General features: G+C 37.2%; 1 protein-coding gene and 2 long non-coding RNA genes across 6 annotated transcripts; 2 read left to right on the top strand and 1 right to left on the bottom strand.

Moving 5' to 3' along the window:
* LOC138187204 (dopaminechrome tautomerase) lies at window positions 1-4,425 on the bottom strand. The gene has a single exon (XM_069127738.1). It carries the CDS (start codon window positions 4,052-4,054, stop codon window positions 2,765-2,767), a length of 1,290 nt encoding a protein of 429 aa, XP_068983839.1. The 5' UTR covers window positions 4,055-4,425; the 3' UTR covers window positions 1-2,764.
* Window positions 4,426-4,660: 235 nt separating this feature from the next.
* Window positions 4,661-7,902, top strand: LOC138187213 (uncharacterized). 4 transcript variants are annotated; one of them, XR_011175126.1, is made up of 4 exons: window positions 4,661-4,786; window positions 5,234-7,118; window positions 7,244-7,369; window positions 7,513-7,902. It is a non-coding gene; the product is annotated as an uncharacterized LOC138187213 (long non-coding RNA). The 4 variants fall into 4 exon arrangements; XR_011175128.1 differs by having other exon boundaries at window positions 4,661-5,483; window positions 5,598-7,118; XR_011175127.1 differs by having other exon boundaries at window positions 4,661-6,196; window positions 6,359-7,118.
* A 28-nt stretch (window positions 7,903-7,930) lies between these two features.
* Window positions 7,931-10,667, top strand: LOC138187214 (uncharacterized). The gene is made up of 3 exons (XR_011175129.1): window positions 7,931-8,368; window positions 8,999-10,395; window positions 10,545-10,667. It is a non-coding gene; the product is annotated as an uncharacterized LOC138187214 (long non-coding RNA).
* Window positions 10,668-15,409: the final 4,742 nt, after the last annotated feature.

The raw sequence follows: 15,409 nt of genomic DNA, 5'->3' as shown, positions 1-15,409 counted from the left end.
TTTTCTATAGTGTCGTTTATTTTATTGTGTGTTTAAAATGTGATAATGAAGGAGATGGTCCGAGACTTGTGATCAGTAGTATATGTATACGATTCGACGGACTATTCTATTTATTCATTAACTTATAGTACACAGGTTCACGCGCTGAAGATACTCGTGCAAACGAGGAATCAATCTGAATTTTCAACAAAATACTGGAATCTATACGGCGTGAAAAGAAGCAATAATTGTAAGCAATATATGCCGTGAAATGGTGGAAAGTTGCATTCATCAGCGATTACAGACAAATGAGTCATAACGTCACATTTTCCAACGGAACGTAGTATACAGTTTCAATTCATCGTCGCAAATAAGGCCATATGTATTAAAGCTACTCGTACATGTTACATGTGTAATGTACACACTAATTATACATACATACATACATTTATATATAGTATACGTATTCACAGTTCGATTCATAAGGCGATGAGACTAAAGTACTATAATAAATTCATTGATCTTCAGCATTCTCCCATTTCCGTGATCGACTAATGAAAAAAAAAAAGAAGAAAATGATCAAAAAAATAGACATCTCTATTACATAAGATCATACGAGGATTCATCATACATAATTTTGTCGCAACTAAAACGATTATATCACGGATATAAATAACAGATATACAATTAGTAGCAGTTATCGTCGTGTTACTAACACAAGGTAATATGGTAACGGGCTGATAATCAATGGTTGTTTTCTTGAAATGAATCCTCTGTGTTCATATATATCTAAATAGGATTAATACTTTTGTATTCACAAACTGATTAAAGTAATTAGAGGATCGACAAATATTTGACTAAATATTTGACTTTCTGTATGGTCGAATGCCCTTTTTAACGATTGTACGCATTGACGATGCTCTAATTAAATCAAGCAGTATGGACTGTCAAGATGTTTAGCCTGAAAATCAAAATATGCTTCACAATTGTTTCAGCAACAATTTAGTTAAAAAAAATAGAAACTATAAATGTAATACACATCGTATTAGATCACAATTCGCTTTGAGACTTACAATCAAAACCCAAGGCGTGGAATGTTGTCGGTATCGCGTTACAGAGGATCGATTTCTCGAACTAGAAAAGATCATTCATTATCGCTGCCCTACTGTTCGTTCCCGAGTTGTCATTTCTATCTCGCTGAGCTATGATCCCATTAAACTCATGCTCGTTGATATTTCGTTCTTTTTCAAGGGACGAGTCCTCGATGGCCGGAACTTTCATCGATAATGGCTTTCATCATGGTCTTGACAAATGCCTCATCTTCCTTTCAACACTGTACACGACACCCTACAAGCGCAACGTGGCTAACTTCTTCCAATTTCCCTTTGAAGTCATGCAATCGGACTGGAAGCGTCTTAATTTCACTGGCAGATTTAATAGTCTCCATTGATGATGTTAATTCGAGGTCAATTATGTGTGAATGCGATGGTGTCGCGGCGAAAGTTTCGCTCCATATAAAAATGTAATTCTTTTTGTTCGGCTATAGCGGCCCGAGTTAACGATCAGCAATTCAATTAAATGGCCCGATTAACTACTGAATTAATGAAGGATAGAAAACGAATAATGATGAAATCATTAATATATCACGTTTGTATGTAGTGAAAGTTCTGCTACTTTGAAGTTAGAGTTTTTCATTTAATATCTTCCTTTTCTTGCAGGAGAAACATGAGTGAGTTATCCTCGTTTTGAAAAATTTAGGAAAACATTTTCTCTCTTCCTCTTTTTTTATCATTGAGTGGACTGATATAACATATTGTATAAAAGAGTAAGAATATTAAGTCGTTGCCGACGTTGGAAAAAAAATAGATTTGTTACTCTTCTTCGCAACAGAGGCCACAATACAAAATTGGTAATTGAATTGCAGGAGATCAATTTTGCTCGATGAAAATTTCAAAAATAACAATTGTAATCAAAAGTGATATTGATTTTCTCTATGGTCTTGAAAAGTATTTGCACGTAGCCTTATTTTCCAACGAGATGTTTTTTTTTATTCAATTTCGCATTTGATCTTTATAGTATCATATTATATGTAAATAAATAAATATTTTAGTAATCATATAAAAATCCTACTAAATGATGTATAATTTAATGTATTTGTATCTTAACTGATTAAAATGTACACTCTATACCAAATGGCATGTCAATACTTTCGATAGCCACTACAAAAAGGTTTTACAAGATTTTTATGCAAATAGGCAGTTTGATCCTATGATCCAATTATTCGTTGGTTAGAAGGATTCTTAAGCTTCGTTTCGACAACACCGATTTACAAGTCCCATCGCGAATAATACATAGTTGTGAATTAAAACTTTTGTTTCATCCAAAATTAATTGATCATTTAAGGCCATTTCCTTCACCATAGGTATTGTATCCATAAAAATTTAACGATCTTCTGGAATAATAACTTTTCCAGATATATTTAAAAAGAGAGATACTTCAAATACAAGTATCTATGGAATTAAAATATGAAGGTAATAAGAAAAACAAGAAAAATAAGGAAGTACTTATGGCAATCGCGAATGGTCAAGTAATCTTAGGTCTCTGTCCTTTTTATCATGACTCCAAACCACCTACGATTATTACTCTAAATGTTCAAGGTCACCAAAAACACTGGACGGGGTATCTGTGCATTACTTAACTGAAAGGATAAAACGAATGTCTTTGGTATACCCGACTGTGTTCGAAGAAAAAAGAACGAGGGAACAAGTAAGGGAGAAATATGTTACTACACTACGACGAAAGCAAGCAGAATGGTTGATACGGTAGCAACGGCGAGACTAATCCTGTTTGCAACTGAAGTGGGTATCTCCGGCTGCTCCGGTGCGGTTCCGTCCTCCAAATACTGATAACTCTTGACCGCAGTTTTCGCTCTGACTATTCGATAGTTCGGCACGCTGGTGTTTACTCGATTGGTCAGTATATTTTGCAAGGAATTGGTGACACAGTAAAAGTTACCATTCTCATCGAACGCAAATGTATCCGGCCACTGCATCCTTTCATGATCTCTAGAGATCACCCTTTGGCCAGTAGTGAACGACTGTTTAGTGTCCCACATAGCTACAGCATCGTCAGCCAGCAGTCCAAAGTACAACGCTCCCTTGGCTGACATCATCATTCCATCGGTTTGAGAAATTTTCTTTCCCAATTCCTTAACGTGTTCATCTACGTTGCTTAGGTTGCTCTTCAACACCGATGTTGGTATAGAGTACAAATGGAAGGAAGACAGTGGTGAATAGTATACCTGTCTGTCTTCAACACTTGCCGGAGACAGAGCAATCCCATCGACAGATATAGGCATATTAATGAGATTCTTAGAGACCATGAATCTTACTGCTTCGGGTTTAGCTTTCATAGAATCATGCCTGACCTTCCACGAAGTATTGTTACTGAGGGAGTAGACGATTATGCCTGGATCTTCGCGATCACTGTCTGTGATATACGCCATGCCACCATCCTCGTGATCCAAGACAATGTCATTTAGGTGGGCTGTGCCGTGACGGGCCACTTGTGGAGGGAACTCGTAGGTTCGTAAAATCTCACCGTTGTTCTCGAGATCCAGGATCACCAGCCTTGGTGGGCAGGTGATCTTCACTTCTACAGAGAGAGGTGACATCTTCCCAGAATCAAGTACCCACATACGTCCTTTTGGATCGATCTCCATACTTTGGACCAACTGGAAGGCGTTGCAGTCACCAACTTCCTGCATATCCCAGTTAGGGAAAGCTTCCAGCTTAGGGGCGGTATTGCCATTCACCACGGTTGCAGAAGTGACTCCGAGCGTCACTGGTACCCCGTTTTTCCACCTTGGTACCGTCAGATACATTTTACCCTTCCAAAATTTGATACCAGCTATGAAATTGTTAGCTGGAATGTAATCACCGTGTTCAGTCGCATAGTTTTGTTTCTCTTCTGACGGCCATATCACGTCGATCGTGTTCCATTGGAAGACCACTTGGAATGGTTCGTGACACGTGGTCATGGTAACAAGGAGCAGCAAGAATGCTGAGCTCTTCATTTTTTTTACACTTTATTCGCCCACTTTACGTTCTACAATCTATCACAGTATGCTCTCACTTTTTTTTAGTCCAATCACGTAGTAGAAAGAGACAAAGACCAGTGGACGAACCAGTTGAAAACTGATACCCGGAACAAGAGTGTTCGTGGTCCGGCAAGTGTCGCCAGAGATCCGGAAGAGCGTCTATTCTCGTCGACGGAACGGTGTGAAGAATATTCCGTGCGTACCAACTGTGTTGGCTGGCCTGCTTTTGTCAACTAACTGATTCAACACTGTCCACCGACCATTGCTACCTATTCTACTAAGCGTTCTGAACTATGGCCCATCACGCGGAGACGATCGCGGTTTGACTGACGAAGACGCGGAGCGTCGCTTAGAGAGGCGTCGTCTCCCCACCCGACGTCGTTGTATTTACACACTAAGATCATCTGTGCACGTGTACACACTACACGTGTGATCGTACGTGGATAGGGATGCATGTGGATATTGTATGTGCAACAGGAACACCCAGCAAGGTATCCCCACCATAATTTCCACGCAAAACGTAGCTCGGCTACTTAACCGTGCCGAGGATGCATTGTTAACATTCCTGGTTTGAATCAGTATTCGTCATTGCGAACGTCGTTCGTATTGTACCTTAAGTTAATTTTTTTATTGATCGAAACAATTAATTGCGTCGCACGTTTACAATGATTCACCAAAATGCTGATGACAATATTAATTTTTTGCTCAGTATCTATCTGGTTACGAGTAATAAAATCAATTTCATGTACATCATTTCTGATATAACACAAAATTATGCTTCATATTTGCAGAATCATTATTCTAATTGACCTTTGAAGCTCTATTATCTTTAAAATAGCTGAATCCAATCTACATTTGTTTACGTTATTTATCTTCATCTTGACACTGAAAACAGATCACGTGCTTTTTATACTACACTCGATGTCAATATCCAATAGAAAATATTATAAACGATTCTACTTTGAATATATCGAAAAAAATATTTCACAATTAGTTTAGGGAAAGAAAGAGAACCATTAGTCTGTTCTTAGAATCTTGTTGAAAATATTATTTCGTCTAATTTATTATTTTCTTCTTTATTTATTCATTCACAATTTATTGGCCGGTGATTTTCAATCAATTTCCAGCTGGTAATTAAGTTAATACTCTTCTTAGTATCCTACGATAGTTACTGCGTACGTTCATTGTTACGCTAAACGAAAGACGGTTGAGAATAAAATGATACTCGGCTCAGAGTTGTAAGGCCGGATCCGCTTGAAAAGGAAACGCTGAAAAGGGTGAGCTTAGAAAAGGCTGTTATGCTCTGCTTTATCTTGCCCAGGATGATCCCAAAAAATCGATTCAACGGTTATTTCTTCGAATCGCACCCTTGTACAACTGCGTTGCTCGGAATCCCGTTGGACTTGTTTTTTTTCTTGGTAAAGGTAGGTCATTTTATCAAAGGGGAACGTGATAAAAAAGAGAGGAGTTGGATAGAATTTACAATTCATCGTAAGTAAATGAAGATCAATAATAAAAGAAATTTATACTCCTGTTACAGTGTACTTCACGATCAGTGTTATCTATCTCAAACCAGACGTCAACCGGAAATATTGATCATAGTGTTAATATTTCATCGATAGTGTTGCCCAAGTAACCGCATGCAGATCAATTTCCTTGGTGCATGATCCATTGATCTCGATCAAGTGGAATATATTAATGAATGCATCGGATAACGGTTACGATCAATAACTATCCTACGGTCTAAGACACTTTATCGTCAAATCTTCCAGAGTTCCGAAAATTCCTCCGCAGTTCTTTAGGAAACAGAATCCATCAAGTTAATTATTTCAAATTGATTGAGTTTAATCTACTTCCTAATATTCCACATAAATCCAAAATTTTCTATTCAATGGTGTATTCAATGGAAAACATAATGTATTGGACATTTATATATGGTTAGATACTAATTACATTTTCTCTAATACGCTTGAGCAAGCACCATGATTAGAGCTAAAAGAAAATATTCAATCACTGGTGGCTTGATGAAATTGTTAAAAATAGTTGCCATCGGTTACTGGTGTTTGATGGACGGTTTTACGAGTCCATGAATGGGTGATGCGTATCGTATTTTTGAAGGTAAAACGGCACGTGAAAGGAGTAGAATAATAGTTTGGCAATCGTTCAAGTATTTATAAGAATTCATCAAGAACATAGAATTTGTGAACACGTGTACGGCTCGCGACAAGAATCGTCTATCACGAAGCCAATATCTTTCCAACTTATGTTTTATGTTACAAGTATGACGAAGCGGAGAATGATCGGGGAAAGAGAAACGATCGGTTAAACGTTACATCGAGCTAAAATTGTGAATTAAAGTTGCGAAGGAATTAGATTCCTGTAACTTCGGGGAAGGAAGACTCTAATCCGTAAGAGAGCAAATACATATTAGAAGAATTTCGAAGGTCATCTGTAACAATGATCCATAGAGAAGAGTTTTATTGAGCACTAGAACGATGACGAGCGAGGCATAACTGTCGACGAATGATCATGTAATGTGTATAACGTAATGTTATAACAGTAATAAAGTGCGTGTGCACTGGTAGTATATCTGTAATAGGTGTTGGCCATTTCAACATCATGGCCATCCAGATACTTCCAGACGTCCGTAGGATTATTCTTATTCATTGTTTTCATCCGTTATAGACTTGAGATGCTTACCATGTTTCTGCAATTATATAATATACTATATAATTCGTTCCTTATAATTCATTAATGCGAGTCATCACAGGAATGCTATTGATCAGACGTCAGCTGGTACCGAGGAAAGTTTCACAATCACAGAATTAAATTATTCTAAGACACTGTTTGACATAAAACGCTTCTAAGTATTTTTAATATTCCAAATCTTCCGTATAGCATATCTGATTCACGTAAACATCGTTGGAATAGGTCATCTTGGACTATTACTGTGAAATATATCACGATCTTATTTGCATTACATTCCAACATATTTTGATACCATTCACTGTACAGTTTATTTTCTAGGCAACTATCCAAGGTAAACGAAATAATCTTTCACGAGCCACCAGCGAACTAGATATTATTGGCGTGCTCGTTATTTCAACGACGTCAACATGCCCAGTGATCAGTAATTTTTTTCGTTTCATCGTCCATTGATTCCAGGTCGAAACGAGACTAATAGTACATAGCCGCTTTGACGAATATTGTAAAAGACTATTTTTACTTTGATCCTTGAAAATTTCTTCGAAATACTAGTTTAAAAATCAAAGACTAAGAACAATTTCCAAAGTATGTATTATTTACTTGTTACGTTCGCTTTCTGTTTTACGTTTCGAATTTGCATAGCTCGACTTGCTTATTAGTGCCTTAGCGATAACATTATTCTCACTCCACTAAGTATTCTAATGTACAAATATTTGCGAATATTACAGGTATAACCGAACGCAGTTTTCCGTGATACTCATTTCTCAATTGCAATATTGGAACGTTAATCAAAGGGAGAAATAATGATTGGGAAGAATCAAATGTGTCTCAGGTAACCGGACGTTACATTGGCATGCAGACAACTAGACTAAGAAGAGGGTCAGAATTACAGATTTATGCTAATTGGTAACTTATTAATATTGCTGATATCATTTACTCGTAGTTGACCAGCGGGTACTGCGCCATTTTCAGCGCTTAGAAGCATTTAACGGACGTGCAAGAATGTTATTTTAATTAACGCTCATCCCTTCCCAAGTATTACGTATAATCGAGTTCCTATTTATTAGTTAGCCATTATAATGGCACGTTCGCTGTTTACTTATCAGTTAACGGTTTCTTCGATGAGTAGAATTGTCGTTATGAATATTTAATACAGTGAGAAATTCATATCTTTTTTCAGATCGAAATTTTTCCGTTTTCCTGTTTGTGTCAATGATTAGCACATTGCGAAACGATAATTCTTCTTCAAGACATCCGAGGAATCTAAATAACAAGTGAAGACGCGCTAAGAATCGTCGTGTTATTTTCCTTCCGACGTGTTTCACAACGTCTGTCTTCATCTTAGAGTAAATATTGCATCTCTGTAACCTTCGAAAAATGCAAACCACAAAACTTTCGTAGGTCCTTCTCTCGAGATCTGTGGCCGTAGTACTTAGATCTTAATCGATGCGTCCGTGAATTTAACGCATGAACCTTTCACCAAAACGTCACGATCTCGTGACCCTTTTGCATCCGTGGTATCCACAGTTACATCAGTTTTCTTTCTTCGTGTACCGGTTCGTGCGAACGTTATAACTCGTTGAGGTAAGTAAAATCGATGTTATCATATATCGACTGGTACCAGTCATTACAGAAATATATAAAGTGAATCACTATGAGTCACTTTGTGATGCAACTTTTTCCAACGTTTTTATCGTGTCTCTGGAAGTTGTAAATTAACGTCTCGAGAATATCGATGAGCGTGTAGTTAACTTGATGATTTTTTATGTAGTGGATACGTGACGAACGTATAGTATTTTACACTGGTATACCAAGTAATAAGAACTTTCTGGAAAATTACCAGATATGATATGTTAATACGTATATCTCGATCGTTGAACAACACCGCAAATTGACTACGCTAATTATCTAGAACCGTGAAGAGATATGCTCAATAGTAAATGTCCGTGGGCTTGAAAATAATATAATCAACGTCCTTGTCGTTCTTTTATGCCGACGCAGTTTTACATCCTCTGTGAAACGTTGGTCGCGTTCGCGGTTGAAAATTCTGTGTCACGGCCCACTTTATTCCTTCATTTTTATTATCATTAACTGGCTACACTCGCTTTGTTTTTCCATTGAATCGTAGTGACACGGTGCATCCCACAATTCGTTAATTCCTCTTACTCATTGCACGTTTCATTTCCTCTTTACTCATCTCTTTGCTAATTCCAGGCACGAAATATTCACGGTCACAATCAACTGCAGCCTTCGTCGGGACGAGCTTTCACTTCAAGTTGCATCAATGAAACGATAAGTTTTTTTTGCGAGGATCATAAGAAGGAAATAATAATCACAAGAAGGGAACGTAATAAAAATTCGAACTTGATCTAGTGCATCGACAAACGGTCTTATGCAACGCGCTAGAAATAAAGTTACATGAAAGGTTCGACGCTGTAAATCGTAAACAGCGCAGATGGCTAATGTAGCGCCATGCATGCGAACAGAAGATAAATTGCTCGAGCACAATAAAGATAAATTTTGCTATACGTGATATCGACAAGAAATTATTCGAATCTGTCCATTGGTAACTTGCTGTTAGAATCGACAACCTATCATTTATTTGGACATTTCTTTTCCACCGACGCCTCCTCCTTTCGTTCATCGCAAATCGACCGATTCTTTTCCAACTCAACTTGTGACTCTTCCACTGTGTCAAAACTAAAAGTTCGATGAGCTCGAAACAGGACAATTCACCCTCGTTGAGCATCAGATTGCAGTCGTAAATCGTAGGGAAGTCTCCCTGTTAAAATCCGCTGACAGAATACCTTTTCCTGTCTATGAAATTTTTATTTCACAATCCTCTTACGCTCTTTCCATAACAATCGTTTTTAACTTGAAATGGAGGACGTTCATGATGAAACCATCATAGTCCTATCTTGTCAAGGATCGCTTTAATACTTCTCAGATCAATATCGGTTCCTCAGTCAACCTTCCTGTGCTAACTTTCCGCTGGACGAAGGCACTACTGCGCCTTATTCCATATTAGAAACACAGGAATCAGATTCCAAGGACGATGAATAATATTCCACAAGCTGTCCAGGTATTGGACCTGATTCTGCCACAGTTAGTATGCAAGCCCATAAACGGGAGAAATGAGAAGTGGCACTGGAAATAAATCAGTCCTGATTTAACGATCATAAATGTGCGAACTAGTATATCGGCAAAGGCCGCGCCCTGCGCATCCGTTTCCCAGTGGCCTACCAAACCAACGTTCTCCTTCTCTCTCTCTTTCTCTCTCTCATTCTCTTCATGTCTGTACGTCGTGGATGAAAATAACACTATCAAAGCAGGAAGGCAAGCTAGCTGATTTACGGATTAGAAACGTGAAGAGGGAGGTGAGTCGAAGGAATGATAGCGCTCCTATCAATAAGTCAGGCCAAGGGAAAGAAATATATTCGATTGAAATCGATTGAACTTTGGATGATCAGCTTTTTATCTTTACCTAATAGATATTGTGCGAGCTGTAGGCATCGCGTGCCTAGCAGTAGAAGAATTATACACGTCACGATCGTTTCCAACTCACCAATTTTAATGAAAGAATTGACTTTAATTTATAATCAGTATATATTGTAATTTTTCCTCTTTATGAAACTCAATATTAAATTTTTCACGTTAGAAGATTGAAAACGACGAAGTTAATGTACCTCATAATCATGCTATACATATAATTATCTAATCGAGTTAAAAGTTCCCTCTTTGACACAAACTTTGCTTTCAGGCTTGCACCGGATTACCTTTGATTTTAAGCAGTCAAAACCGTGAAATCGTTGGTCAGTGATTTTCACTAGGGCAACGATTCGTACTGAACTGAAAGTAATACGCTGGAATTGTGCTTCCGGAGTTTTCAAGCTGCTGAGCTTTTCAAATGTCTTCCAAGTATCGACCGGAGGCTGGCAGACCTGTTCGAGTTCACGTCGATTTTATTCTGTATCGTAGATGGGTAATTTCATTAGTTTAAAAGAGATGAAGGGACGAGGCAACAACCGCGGGTATGACTTCCGTCGCAAACATTATAGAATTTACAGCGATGAAAATATGTCAACGTGTAGCGATTCCTCAATCACGCGAGGCATATCATCAATGAAAGCTACATCTCTTATATTCTTATAATGGTTTTATAATTTATAATTACAACCTATGTCTATAATATCTTAAGATAATAAAAATATGAACATTATAGACTTTATTAGAAGAATACTTGGACTTTTCGACTAAATTGATATATATTACCACTGTTAAAGTTTTGATTCTACGGCCAGGAGAAGAGCGCTGAACATATCTCCCACATTCCCAGTGGATGCTAATTTAGGTCGTGGTGTCACACATCCCGAAAAGTGAAGCGAAGGTTTCGCAGTAATGCTGTTAGCGCGAGCGTTACGAAAAATTAGCACAATGACGATGCAGGGAACATGTGATAAAGAGTTTCATGACATTCGATTCGCAATTGTTATTCCCATGGATCGTGAAGGGTACGTCTAAACGAGATTAGAAAAGAAGAAAACAAAACTAGGACGTTGGATGCCTTCGGGTAGCATCGTTTTCACTTACAATTCAACTCATTTTGCACTCAATTAGCGATCACGAGTATTAACTCTCTGTATGGAAGTTCTTCACAGATGGTTATGTTCTAAATCATCTTTAATTTACTGTGAACAGATCAGAAGATCTCTCGGGTTTTTTCTCAGTGTCTTATAAAACTTAAAGTTATATGTAGCTTTATACAGTATTATTATTTTATCCTTGAAGGAAGTTGATTATCGAAACGTTCGTTTCTCCGTCATGTAACAAAAATACTAGTCGAGAATTACCAACCAGTTAGCCGGTGATAATACGATAAACGAGCACGTTTGCAAACATTGGACGTGTTAACTCTCCGATTGGATCATTACCGCTTCGAAGCCCAAAGCGGGAGAAATGTTTCGACGCTTCCAGAGATTTTTACGCTCCATCGGGGAACGCAGACCGTTTAATTAAATTGAGCGACGTTTCGTGGGAGACTACGTAATCCACGGGAAATATTCAATGAACTCCAATGTTGGGACAGCTCGGTGGCCCTGATTAACAGCAAACGAATAAAGAAATCTTAGTAGTTAATTTCATTTCTTCAGAATCGAATGGTGTTCCAATTTAAAATTCATCCCAGGAGAACGTATTTTGATAAACGAAATTTTCAACGAAATGAAATAAAATCTTAGTGACTGTAATAGAATATTTATCATTTGGACGACGTACATAATGAAACTTAATTGCTATTCCCTGAAATGTATTTCTATCGGACATTGTATTAACTTAAAGTTGACAGAAGGTTCAACGAAGTTGAAATCAACGTACCTATTAATCAAGATAACTTAATGAAAGAGTAGGAAATTGAAATACTTGGTACATAAGGGAGTCTACATAGTACCCAAAACATATTTTCTGGGGAGTAGTGGGTCACCTATTCTAGTCAGCATGCTGTCGGTCAGATGAAATCGTAAATCGACGGTTACCATAACGACCAACGGTTCTCCCTTTATTTTCCTACCCCAATGTCATAGTATTCTGACTAGATCCCCTGGCCCCTCTGTTCTCTGCGATTACAAACTCAGCTCCTCCATTCAAAACCCCCGGCGTTCTATTTCTTTTTTCAGAGTTTTCTATCCTGCCTACTGCTCCTGGCAATTCAGCAATAGATTTAATTTCGACCGAGTGACGAGGAAAACGTACCAACGTCGAATGAACTGGTAATAATATTTCAATCCATATTCGTAACTGATTTCATCCCCAAAAACCCATTTTCAACCCTCGATTACAGGAACAAGATGAAAGGTATGGTAGTTTATTTGAAATAATGAACTTTCAAAGAGAATCATTGACGGCTGTAATAAGTGCAGTAATTTCTTTTCTATTTATTTCAGAAGCATTGTTTTTAAACTTTCTATATATAAAAGAAATAATTGCTGAATGTATTAAAAGCCTCAGATATTTAACTTAAGATAATACTATTATTATACGTCCATATTGTCCTATTTTATAAACAGAGAATCACTCACAAAATTATGGTACTCTTCCAGGAATATCACCCGAAAGTCACCGACACAAAATTACGCATGAATATCGAGAATTCTAGATATCAAACAAAATAGAAACAAGAACGCAGAAAAATCCTCTCATAGCCTTGCTTTGCGTGAGTGCATTTTAAAGGAGGTCGCTCTACCATGATATAGTGTATTTTCGCTGCAGCAGTCGTTGCGGCGTCGTTGCTGTATAAGGGAACAGCTTGGTGCTTTTACGCAATAAGTAGACACACAAACGTGTTGTTTCTTGGCGAGATAATACGTGTGTTGTTGGTTGTAGGAAAAAATTTCTACGATTAAAAACATCAACATGGTCACGTAGAAAAATGGTCCGGTAACCAAGGTAGCCAAGACCTTGAAGACTAAAGCTGACTAGTTTGCTTCAAAGAAACCATCTGTCTTGAATGTAATGGTTCACGTCATATCTCAACGATGCTCTATCTTGCGCAACATCCTTCATTTTAAACCTACAAAGTTACATCGAGTAAATTCTAACATCTCCTCCTCCTCATTTCATTTTCATCGCTGACTTATTTGGAAATCGTATCAACAGGTTTTTATAAGGATCCAGAATTTATTAACCGTATGAAAAATCCAGTGATTTCATGCGAGAAACTTTCATTTTTATTATCATACACATCGTTGCGCTATAAAGATGTGGCTGATGAAACATCGTGTTTATTGAAATTAATAACGAGGCAATTGAAAGTGTGTCGCGACTTTGTTTCGACGTGAAAGGAGGGAACGATTGTCTGCTTCTTGTCGTGTCGTGCTGATCCATGAATAGAGGCTTTCCCATGGAGAAAATCTATTATTTTCATAAGTACGCCCTCTCAGAACGCGCGAAGAAACGGATTACGTAATGTATTTTCATTTTACGTAACGACCATTACAAAACTGTAAGCAATGAGTCATCTTCCAGTCAAAGTCAGAGATCAGTCTGATCTAGTTTCTCCTGTCGGGTATGTATCGCAAAGGAGCAAAGTACGATCTCTTGTAAATCTAAACTCTAGTAATTTTCATCAGTACTTAAGTAAAATGTCTTATAATTTAATTTACAGGTTTATGTCCTTGTTTTGTCTTTTCTATTGTTTCAAACGGCCCTTTCTATGAATCCTTATTGTTGAAATCCTTTCTTTGGTATCTCTGTACTCCTTTATCATTCCTGCAACTCCTTTTCAAGTATTCTTACTATTTCTTTATTACTGGAATTCCTGTTTTTATATCTTGCATTTTTGTATTGCTGAAACTCCTTTTCCTTGATCGTTAATATTTTATTTCTTATTCGCATTACTTATTATGATATTCCACTGGTATTTCATTATTATTCCATACTGCTTTTTTTGTTACTACAATTTCTCATTTCCTGCAACGGTTCTCTTGTTACTAAAAAATCCTCCTAGGAATTTCTCCCATCGAAGTCTTCTACGATTCTTTCCTCTTTAGCTCATTATGCAAATTTTAAGTTTCAATTTCGTCGTGGTGGAATACATATATATCACGAAGGCATCGCCAAACACTGTACTCGGAAAGAGTTAAAGAGTTCTAATCAGAACAGAGCTTCCAGAAATGTCCACAGTCCTCAAATGATCGTCATTTATAAATATTGAGAAAGCAACTCCTATTGATCACAACAAAGAAGCTCCATTTCTTTACATGGTACGCTATTTTTTTATTCTTAATAGAATAGCAAATGTTCAGACAATTTTAATGATCTTCAGTACAGAGTAATTCAAAGTGTACAATAAGGAACCGAAATCTCAATTAGAACTGTATAAAGTGTAACTTAGCCTTGATTCAATCGCTATTCAAAAACATTGAAGAATATGTTGCGAATCGACCCTGAGTGTCATGATATCAATCGGTGCCGCCACATAATGCTTTAATTTAGGACCATGCTATACAGTAGAAGCTTTTGCACCTAGCATTCATGCTCATTACATCACTCTAGGCGCGAAATTCAATAATTAAGTCAATGCTTCTTTCATCAGGTGAAAACACAGGATATCTCCTACTTTATTCGTATTGTATCATTAGTCGGGAATACAATAGTAATGAATAGAAACCATTTAATGTTATTGGGCAAGGTGAATGGTCATCAATATTGCAAACTAATTACTTTGACAATTATCATGTGTGAAAATAAGCTGGAAAAATGGATTCCTCTGATATTCGTAGAAGAATCGTAGCATTCGGGAAAGGAAACTTCGGAGGATATATTACTATTCAAATTCTATTCATAATATAAACTTCTAGGAAGTCTTCAGCGAAGGCTGTAATGATAGTCATCAGCAGTATTTTTTCAATAGATGTATTAAAATGAATTTTTAAATTCATAAACATAAAATCTAAAAAATTGTAAATAATCAGTAAAGAAGTCATGGCTGTCGACTCTGTCGATAATAGACAATACAGTAGAGTAAACTCTTCCAATTGAATAATTTTAGTCCACTTCATAGAAGGAATTTAGTCATTAGATGTTTCAGTGTCATAACGTATGCTTAAAGGATTAGGACATGACCGAGGT

Source organism: Bombus flavifrons, chromosome 14 (genome assembly GCF_040668555.2).
Source record: "Bombus flavifrons isolate JBK064 chromosome 14, iyBomFlav1_principal, whole genome shotgun sequence".
NCBI classification, from domain to species: domain Eukaryota; kingdom Metazoa; phylum Arthropoda; class Insecta; order Hymenoptera; family Apidae; genus Bombus; species Bombus flavifrons.
Note: the sequence above shows the minus strand (reverse complement) of the source record. Positions and strands in the feature narration are given on the sequence as shown.